An 11341-nucleotide genomic window follows, 5' to 3' on the forward strand; every position below is an offset into this window, starting at 1 on the left:
AACCATTTTTATGCATAGGCTCTTTTTCAGCTCCATTTTCATCAGCAGCCACGTATGTCAAATGCAGTCAACAAGTCAGGATTATGTATATTTTATGGGCTTAGGTTTTAAAGTGACCATTTCAAAGAGTAGGATTTAAAAAGTTTACATGACTTACTGTAAAGCTAAATATAATGTTTGTAAAAGTACTATCGAGCTATCAAACATACAAGAACCAGCACTTTGCAGCCAGTTAAACACTTAAGTGTTTAAGATTTGGACACCTCTGCCCAAACCCCTCCCAAATTCTACCTAATAAGGTGGCCCACATGAAATACCATGGATTTCCGCAGATTTGTAGCCAACCATTGAGTATTTATTTACTTGTGTAAATGTATATTTAATCAGTTTTAAAAATGTATTACAGTAATATTATTGACTAATATGAAAATGTTCATGGTTTATTTACAATACAGTTTGCTAAGTAGAGTTTTTCTGTCTATTAGTAGATCCGTTATATAAAAGATTTGCTTTGTTTACCAAATAAGTGGATCTATTTGGATTTGCATTGTAAACATTAAACCAGAACCTAAAGTTCGTTGATTATCTTTGATGCTGGCTTGATGAACAACTTTTTGTTGAAAGCCATCGCTGGGTCTCAAAGGCAGTTTTAAACGGAAGTCTCTTCACCATTGCAAGTCAATGGGCGAATTTTGTAAACTCCTGCACCACAGGGGTAAAACTTACACCCCAGTTTAATGTGTAGATTTACACAGCTTGGCAGCCTCTTCAATTATGGAAGATCACGTTTCTAAGAATTTCTCTTTCAAAGTTATGATGTGTCAAAGTTTAGTCCAAGGTTAAGTCGATGGGATTTTTCCTCAATTTCCAGGTCAGTTTCTGGAAAACTAAAATTCAGATCAGTTCAAAAAGATAAAGCAACTTGATTCAGATTAGTCTAAAGGTCTGGCCGCAGTTTGGTGGTCATAGCATTAAAGCCCTAGAAAGAGAAGGAGTTGGTCGATTTTTGGCTCAGAAGAAGGAATAATAATAGGTTTAAGTAGCATAAAAGTATTTTGGCTTTCTCAAGCCAACATAATAAACTTAAACTATTTTTTTTTCTTTCATATATTAAGTTTTTAGTTACGATACTCTTAAAATCAATCCACATTAACATGCAGATTTTTTTTTTTTTAACAAAATACTGTGCAGAAATAGTAAAAAATGTCTGCAGATTCTGTCTGGCCCTACTGATATCACAACAACTATATTAATAACTATTAATAAGCAGGAGTTTATTAAGGCCAAACTTAATAACAGCGAGAATTGCATCCTAAAATAAAACATAATCCAATTTGTCTTTGACAGTTGTCCACTGAGCAAACCGCACAGTTGGGAGCCGAGCTTTTTATCGTCAAGGTATGTTTTTTGGAAGAGACTTTTTCTAATACCCTTGAATGGTAAAACTAGCAAACACTCACTCTCAAACTGTCTGCTTCAGCAACTCCTGCATATCGTGCGTCAGAAAACGTGTCAGTCGACGGTGGACGCCACGCTGAAGTTTACCCTCAGTGCCCTGTGGAACCTCACAGACGAGTCTCCGACCACATGCAGACACTTCATCGAGAACCAGGGGCTGGAGCTCTTCATCAAAGTGCTGGAGGTGAACATTGATTAAATGTGATTGTAATCTGATAAAGCTGTCCTGAACGAAGCCCTCATTCCTGAATCTCTCTGTTTTTTATAGTCTTTTCCATCAGAGTCATCCATTCAGCAGAAGGTGCTGGGGTTACTGGTAAGAAATGTATCTTGTGTAGTTGTGTCTAGCATAAAAATACATCAAAATAGCCTAAAGTGACCTTAAATAAAAGATTACTTTATTAACTTTCACGAACTAATCATAAAAAAAATGTATTATGGATTCATGTTTACCTTTTTATTTAAAATCAAATCATCATGTTTAAATGATTTCCAGAGGTTTGTGTAACCCTAAAGTTTGCTGTAATGTGCTAAAAAATCTACTTTGCTTCACACAAATAAACATTTAAAATGTATTAAGATAGGCAGCAAACTGGCTCAGTGGTTAACACTGTCGCCTCCCAGCAAGAAGTTCGATGGTTTAAGTCCTGGCTAGGTCAGTTGGCATTTCTTTGTGGAGTTTGCATGTTCTCCCCATGTTCGTGTGGGTTTCCTCCGGGTGCTTCGGTTTCCCCCACAGTTCAAAGACATGTGTTACGGGTGGATTAAAACAATAAATTTGCTGTAGTGCAGTGTTTCTCACCCACGTTTCTGGAGGAGCACCAGCTCTGCACATTTCACATGTCTCATTAACTAAACACTCCTGATTCAGATAATCAGCTCATTAGCAGAGTCTGAAAGATAATGCGTTGCAGCTGGAAGGGCATTTGCTGTGTAAAACATATATTCAGGATAAGCTGGCAGTTTATTCTGCTGTGGCGACCCCAGATTAATAAAGGGACTAACTTAAATGAAGGAATGAATGTATTAAGATAGAAAATGGTGATTTTAAAATTATAATGTTTGTACTGAATTGTTGATCATATAAATTAAACCACTATAGTGGAAAGCAGAATTTCGTTTCGGTTTGAAATTCATTTGTGAGGCACTAATCTTCGGTTAAACACATAAAGTTCATTCTACTAAAAATGAAAAATTTTAATTAAAATAAGTAGTTTGAAATTTCATTTTGTTAATTTTTTTTTTTTATTTAATAATTATTATGTTTTTTTTGTTGTTGTTTTTTTTTTTTTTAAGGTGGACTAATTCCATGCTTTTTTCCACATGTATTTTTTTTAGAAGTTTATAAAATTTGTATACATTCTATTTTTTTATTCATAGTAGTTTTTGTTAAATAAAAATGAGAAATATTTATTTAATGCGGTAAAAATATACAAATTATCAACATTTGTACATGCTTCGTGTGTGTGTGTGTGTTTGTATATGATGAACAAAAACAAAAAATATATCAAATTTGTGGAAATTTTGTAGTTTGTAAGTAATTTTTTTGGAATGTATAATCTTTGGGTGTCACGTTCGCCTCATAGCAAGAAGGTCACTGGTTCGAGCCTTGGCTGGATCAGCTGGCATTTCTGTGTTGTTTGCGTGGGTTTCCCCCACAAGTAAAAAGATAAAGATATGTGGTACAGGTGAATTGGGTGAGCCAAATTGTGGGTAGCGTATGGGTGTTTCCCAGTGATGGGTCGCACCTGGGAGGGCATCCACTGTGTAAAACATATCCTGGATAAGTTGGCGGTTCATTCCGCTGTGGTGACCCCTGATTAATAAAGGGACTAAGCCGACAAGAAAATGAATGAATTAATAAATGTATTTTTTTCTATTTCTAAAGATATTTGGTGACTAAAATATTATTTTATTAAACAAATGTTTAATAAATCTGAGAAATGGATACAAATATTCTTTGATTTTTTTATTTTGTAATTTTTATTGATTTATTCTTAATTATATATTTTTTTATTCTGTTACTAAAAATAAAACAACTCACTAATCAGTTTTGTTAATTTAACAATTTAGTTTCTCACATTTTTAGTTTCTGTTTTAGTTTCACTCTTTCTTTATTTCTCTCTCTCTCTCTCTCTAAGTAATCAGCCCCGGTGAGCATAATATCAATCCTCATAAAAAAGCTAAAGTAAATTAACCCCAAACCCACATGTACAGTAGCGCGGTGTTCATAAATACGATGGCCTCAGCATTTTCATAAATTTGCAGTGCATGGAGCTGTGGGCAGCACTGATAAAAACACAGTCCTCTCATCTCCCAGCATTATGCTAATCATTTCCCATAGTTAGAAAGTATAATGAGACCATTGTATTTGTGTGTCCGTGCTCTTATCTCTCTGAATGTGTATGTCTGTGTGTTGGTGTTCAGAACAACATTGCGGAGGTGAGCGAGCTGCACGGCGAGCTGATGGTTCAGAGTTTTCTGGATCACATCCGCACTCTGCTCCACAGTCCAGAGGTGGAGGTCAGTTATTTCGCAGCAGGGATCCTGGCCCACCTCACATCACGAGGAGAGAAGGTCTGGACCCTGGAGCTGACCCTCAGGAACACACTGCTCCAGCAACTGGTGAGTGTGTGAGAGATTCTGCTGATTGACTTGTACTCTGAATATACATTGATCATTATGTGCCTTTTTTTTTCAGCATTCAGCCATTCTGAAGTGGCCCACGCCGGAGTGTGAAATGGTGGCGTACAGGTGAGAAAAAAAACATCATGAAAAATCTACTTTTTTTTTTTTTTAGCCCTCCTGTATACTTTTTTCCCCAATTTCAGTTTTTTTTCCCAACACATTTCTAAACATAATATTTTTAATAACTATTTTGTAATAACTGATTTTGCTTCATCTTTGTCATGATGACATTAAATAATACTTATAATAATACTAGATATTTTTCACTAGTATTCAGCTTAAAGTGACATTTAAAGGCTTAACTAGATTAATTATACAAGTTTGGGTAAATTATAATTACAATAAAATAACAATAATAGTTTATAATATCTGGGCTCAAAATTGCATCCACTTTGGTTGCATTTGCAAGCAAAATTTAATCTATGCGACCTCATAATATATTTGGGAGCATTTGTGCGACTGCATATTGTGGCTGTAGTGCGACCTGTTAAGATTTTTTCTAAAAACGTCCTGAATCGCTATAGCCCTGCCGCTTTATTGCTTCATATTAGCTGTCAATCACTCAAGTCTTTCCGATGTCAGATGACAGGGAGCTTTTGTTAGTGCGGGAAATGTCAACAGCTGAAGAGTGAAAAGCACACAGGTCTGCAAACCCCACCTAAAGTTACATTGTAACTGCGCCGATGACATCAATCATGCAAAAAGTTACGAATTACCATGAGATTGCGTTGGATCTTGACGTGTAGTGAATGTTGATACGTCAGCCTAGATCACTCGAGTGTTTACGGAGTGTTCTCGATGCGTTGCACTCTCTGTGTGTACAGCGCAAATGTCCGCTAAATGTGACATCTAACACTGTACACATCTTCGCCAAAGAAGCTCACCTTTAAATTTAATGTAATATATACACCAAGAGATTCAAAAAGTGTAGCGTGACTGGGTCTTTAATAGTAAAAAAATACACTTTCAATTATTAAAATATAATTAAAACAAACCAGAAGGTAAATAAACACACAAATTCTCTGTTTTTGTTTTCCGTTTTTAGATTGAGTGAATGAAAATTGCCTCTTGACAAAAAGAATCTCGAGTCATTTTTGCCTGTTTATTATTTTGATGCAAGATTTTCTCCCCCATCTGCACTAAAATCACTATATTTTATATAGTCATTGTAGTACTTCAACTTATTTTAGTTATTTACCAAGGCAGCATTTCTCTCTCTCAGCTAATATTTATATATGATTTATATGAGATATATGAGATTTGAATGACTAGCAGCAAAGACGGTTTGCACTCGGTTTATGAAATCATACAACAGGGGAAATGTCTTTTTTTTTTGTTTGTTTTTGGTTGTCTTAATTATTAATTTGCTTCTGGTCATTTCATCATCTTGTCTGTATATAGCCTTTTTGCACTATATACTGTTCTATATCTTTACAACTCTGGTTTGCACTCATTGCCATATGCCCTTAATGTAATTGTATTGTTACTAATTTTTACTCTTTACTTAAATTTTTTAAATCGACATTTTAATGTATGTTTTTAGATGACGTTTTATGTAAAATTGTATTTATTGTGAATTTTTTACTAAAACTCTACTTTTTGTGTTAATATTATATGTTAGGCACCTAGGGTCTGAGAGTAACATTATTTTGATTCTCTCTATGTCCTGTACATGTGGTTGAATTGACAATAAAGCTGACTTTGACTTAAAGTATCTTTGGTCTTAGAAGCAAACTCTAAAAATGCGTGGAGATATATTTGATTGAATACATTGAGTTTTCGACAGATCAATCGACAGCTGAATAAATGAGCATTCCACTTTTACATGGTTTATTATGATCAGAGTTTATATGGCTGAGATACAACTATTTGAAAATCTGCAATCTGAGGGTTCAAAAAAATCTAAAAACTGAGAAAATTAGTAATTTTATATTAGAATTCAAAAATTAGGTTTTGATATATTTACAGTAGGACATTTACAAAATATCTTTAAGGAACACGATCCTTATGTAACATTTTTATAAAATCAAATCAAAGTCAATCAGTTTGATCAATGCTTTTCCCAAAAATATACCCGTCCAGGTTCACATTTCTAATTTCAGTTTTAATACAATTTACAAAATAAAAAAACGTTAACTAGGTTTAACTGCAATATCTCTGAAGTTCCGGCTTCAGTTTAATGCTTGTGCAAAACCTTTATAAAGCTTCATTCTGAAAGTGAATTGTGCATCTGTCCTCAGGTCGTTCAACCCCTTCTTCCCTTTACTGGAGTGTTTCCAGACTCCAGGAGTTCAGCTTTGGGCCGCGTGGGCCATGCAGCACGTCTGCAGCAAAAATGGTGAGCACCATCAGCACCATATACCTCTGAGCGGCCTGAGGCTTTAGTGTTGTGATGTTTAATTGTGTTTGTTGAACGCAGCTGGCCGCTACTGCAGCATGTTACTAGAGGAAGGAGGATTGCAGCACCTCGAGGCCATCACTTCACATCCCAAAACGCACAGCGACGTGCGCAGACTCACCGAGAGCATCCTGGACGGTTTACAACGACACCGAGCACGCACGGGATACACGGCGATACCCAAAACACAAGCACACAGAGGTATTTCAAATGTGTTTGTAACATTTCCGTTTTTAAACTACAGGTTTTGCTAATAAAGTGCCTCGTTATGCAGGTTTAAAGGTTTATTGTCAAAAGGTTTGATCATTTAAAGGTTAAATGATTTAGTTTGGCGAGTTGTCATTGTCTGAAATAGTTGGTTTAAAGATCTTCCATAGAAACTACACCAGAGTAATTGTCAATTGATTTATTAAAGATTATGGGCTCTATTTTGACGGTCCATGCGGAAAACGGAAAGCGCAGGGCGCAAACGCTTTCAGGGCGTGTCAGAATCCATATTTGCTAATTTAAGGATGGGAAAATCCGCTTTGTGCCGTGGCGCATGTTCTAAAAGGGTTGAGTTTATTTTCTTAATGAGTTATAGGTGTGTTTTGAGAATAAACCAATCAGAGTCTCATCTCCTATTCCCTTTAAGAGTCAGCTGCGTCGCGCCATACGCGCATTTGCTATTTACATGACGTAAAGTAAGTGGAAGTGGAAAAACTGAGCATATCACAAGCAAACAGTTTTTATTAACAGAAAGCTCAGTTAAACAGAGCATCTATTGCGCAAGAATGAGAGATAAATGATCTACTTTCACTTTCGCTCTTGGATAGGGAACCGTTTTTGCACAGACATCAATTAGCCTATAAATAATTAAGTTCCAAAAAAATTGTATCTGTGCAACCCTACTTGTGTAAATGTGTGTGAATTTATATTTATTCAGTTTTTTAAATTTGTACTAATATTATTGTGATTTATAATAATATTAAAATGTTCATGAGTTATTTACAATACAGTTTTAATACAAGATCTATTATACGAGAGACTTGCTCTGTTTACCAAATATGTGGATCTAATTGAATTTGCGTTGTAAACATTAAATAAAAGTTAAAAGTTTAGTATTTTTTCATATTATTTATATATTAAGTTTTTAGTTATGATACTCTGCATATGATAATCTGCAGATTATTTACAAAATTCTCAACAGAAATAGCAAAAAAATGTCTGCAGATTCTGTCTGGCCCTGGGCATAAAGCTAGAATTAATGGCGATTCAGAATCAATTTTTATTTTTTTTTATTTTGAAGGTGCTTTTCACACCTGCGAATCGATTCAGTTGTTCCGAAACAACAGAGATTACAAATGTTACATTGTTGCTTTTTGCTCTTGGAGTGGTTCGCTTTCACACTGAAAAGTTTCGAATTGGACCAAAAGAGCCAAAACAAGTCACTTGTCAGTAAACTCTCCTCCCATTGGTCAGTTTCAGGGTTTGTTTTGCAGAGTCCCGCTCAGCTGTCAGGAGAGGTGGTGGTTTGGTGGTGTTTGACAAGGTGCGCGCGACGTGTCTGAAGAGTGAGGAGAGATGCGGTGGGGAGAGGTGTGAAGGGTGCGCGAAGTAGCCTATTTGAGGACCGGAAGGGAGACGCAAGATTACCGGGAGATTATCATTCGTTTGCGGGCATCCGGAGACTCGCGAAACTTCCCGCCCTACTCATAATTCTCTCTTCATATAGCCGTATGCCTATTACATATCCATAAAACACAGTGATATAACCGCGGTCGGATTGGATCGCTTTCTCACTGCAATCGATCCGCTCCAGAGTTCGTTTCAATCAAGCCGAGACCACCTCCTTCAAGCGATCTCGCAGCGATTCATTTGGCGCAGATCCGAAAGCAATTGGTGGTTTCACATATGCCAAACGAACCGCGCTAACTGGGCAAACGAGACAGGTTCCCAAACAAAAGTGTAGGTGTGAAAGCACCCATCTGCTTTTCAGTTCTGAAACTGCTACAATACAAGAAAGCATACTGCATATATATAAGATGCTGCATAATAGGGGCACTTGAAATGTTTATTTTTTTAATCTTACATCTATTTCTATTCTGTTTTTCAGAAAAATGCAATCCATGACAACGTTCTTTCTGATCAGTGGCCTCTACATAAGACGCCTGAAAAAAAAAGAAAAGATAAAGGATGCTTTTTGTATATGTATGTGTTCACCCGTGCCCATCCATATAACAAAGACACTCGCTGTGGATGAGTTACTCTGCATATGTTTGCACACCACAGAATCTCTTATTTATTTGACGCCAGTCGTCTCCGTGAGCGGAAATGTGTATTTAGACAGGCAGCAGCTCAGAGAGTGTGTGTGTGTGTGTGTGTGTTTATGTTGGGTGTGTGTATGCAAGTGCATTTCATTGTGTGTTTTAAGCGCATGCTCATCAGAATGCTTCACATACATAATCAGATTTGGATGAGATGTCATTCATATTACAGATTTCTGTCCTGTTGGGTATAATATGCAATAATATAGAGTACAGATATATGACTATGGTTCATCATAAGTTGGTTTGTGATGTTGTGTGTGTGTGATTGAGGGAAAAAAGATAAACGCTTGCTATTGCATTGAAAAGCATGAGAGCTTTAAGGATTAAATCTATTTTTGTAGGTTGTATATATCGAGTATAGCAGATGACTTTGTTTATGATGGTGTGTGTGTCGTGTTGCACGCAAAGTATTACAATCCAGTCTCAAAATTGTTACAGTGGACAAGAATTCTCAACAACCAATCAAACGTTTGCCTTCAAACAAAGCAGGAACTTCTCATTTAAAGGACTGTTGCCTCATGGAGAAATCAAGCAATGGATTGTGATGGTAATAAAAGGACAGATAAATGGGGAGATTAAGAACTTTATGGCAACTCTGGAGTGAGGATGATTTGCCAAAAGTCATTGGATTTGCCTTCTTGCCAAACGTCCTTGCAATGAACTTAAGTTTAAGATTTCATTTCACACCAATTGTGTTGTTAAGCAGCAGGTTCTACTTGTCTTGTTTGAAATTGCAATTAAAAAAGAGATTCAAGTTTGTTCTGGTGACCTAAACAAATTGTTTTTGTTCAAATGTTTCTGCTCCCTGAAAGCGTGTGCCTTATTTTGTTGGATGGATTTCTGTTTTGTGAAGCCTAGTTCACACTACAGGATTTTAAACATCGGCGGATTGCTGTGCCATTCACACTACATGACTTGATTTAATGTCTTATAGAGTGCCTTCACACCTGCATTTAGTTTGGTTGAATTGCACTAGAGTTCGCTTTCCCTCTTGGTGCGGTTCGTTTGGGCAGGTGTGAATGCTGCAATCGTACTCGAGTGCTCACCAAAAGCGGACCAAAAAAGCGAGGTGGTCTCGGTACGGTTTTAAACGAACCCTGAAGTGGTTTGTTTGTGGTGAGAACATGATCTGAACTAAAACAGACTCAACCGCAAAAAGTACTGAGCCTTTTGGACTTACGCCCCATTCACACACAGCTTCAGCATTAACGCTTGACAGAGGGCGTGTCTGAAGTTGGGGCTGACGCGATCATCATAGCACCGTCGGCCAATGTAATTAGTCGGCAGTAGGCCACAGTCTGAACTGGTGCATTTGCATAGAGTGATCTGATTGGCTGGCACTTCGGTCGGCGCTTGAAAAAGTGAGCAAGTCCCAACTTCTGCAGCGAGCAACGTCTCTAAAGTGGCGCCGATGGATCCACAATGCAGTTCGGCAACACCTGACGTCACCTATTTAAAGTGAATGGGAAGCGTTGAAGCTTACGCCCCGTGTGAATGGGGAGTAACTTCCAAATCGGGCTCAAATCAGGTTTAAATCCTGTAGTGTGAACTAGGCTTAAGTTAACAGGGTCATAGTATTATAATAAGATGCTCTAACAAATGTGCATAGTTCCAGGAAATGATCACAGCTGTTCTCACAAACAGCATAAAACACAAACAACTTGCTGTTTGTGGTTGGATCTTTATCGCAGTGGTTAATATGTTTCTGGTCTGCTGTATGCTTGGCAACAATTTGGTGAGCACCTCCACTGTCTGATACTGTGGTGAAAGTCTACTCTAGCTTTTTAAAGCTTCGAAAATGTTAAACCAGTTGTTTTGCATTGCATTCAACGCGCAATATGCTGCCACCTACAGGTCAAATCTGTGTAAATACAAAAAAAAGGCAAAAACTTGAATTGGAAATTGGCTTTTTCAAACATACCTCAACATTTAAATTGAAAATATAACATATAAATTCACTTAGCTTGTCATCTAATATCGGTAATTATTAAACGTCAGCATAATATGCGTTAGTTTATAAATTTTCAATGTTTATATATTGTTTTATTTCCACAAGGTGAGGTGTGCTAAACAGGCTAACAACAGACTATTGTTTCTTTTTCATTTTAGAAATGTCTACAAAATAGTAAAACTGATGAAAAACATGTGAAGTGATTCACCACTGAGGTGATCTGAACAAACCTGCACAGTTCATGTGGATTTCGTAATATTACTCCCATCGTCCCAATAGAGATCTATTGAATTTGAAATGTTTATTTTTTTTTTAAGTAATGACATCATCCTGCCTATTTTATACGCGCTCAAAACTATTGATTTGAGGTGTCGAAGCTTCATGAATCAATGCTTCGAAAGCTGCAGCAAATCTCAAGACTTATAATAGGGTTCATAATAAACGGTGGTTAATTCGGGTGTTAAAATGAAACATTTCACATTGAATCTTGGTGTTGTCCTCCTGAAATATGACCATGATGTGTCTTGCAACTTTTTA

The 11341-nt window shown here is 36.8% G+C and overlaps 1 protein-coding gene across 1 annotated transcript in view; it reads left to right on the plus strand.

Annotated features, from left to right (window-relative positions):
• Positions 1-9610, plus strand: part of zyg11 (zyg-11 family member, cell cycle regulator) — a 29058-nt gene extending 19448 nt beyond the window's left edge. Inside the window, 8 exon segments of the mRNA NM_001040332.3 lie at positions 1348-1398; positions 1481-1642; positions 1727-1774; positions 3886-4083; positions 4160-4212; positions 6387-6484; positions 6566-6745; positions 8640-9610. Of these exon segments, the coding sequence (NP_001035422.1) occupies positions 1348-1398; positions 1481-1642; positions 1727-1774; positions 3886-4083; positions 4160-4212; positions 6387-6484; positions 6566-6745; positions 8640-8656 (807 nt within the window). The 3' untranslated portion in view covers positions 8657-9610.
• The last annotated feature ends 1731 nt before the right edge of the window (positions 9611-11341 follow it).

Source organism: Danio rerio, chromosome 20 (genome assembly GCF_052040795.2).
Source record: "Danio rerio strain M-AB ecotype USA chromosome 20, GRCz13ab, whole genome shotgun sequence".
NCBI lineage: Eukaryota > Metazoa > Chordata > Actinopteri > Cypriniformes > Danionidae > Danio > Danio rerio.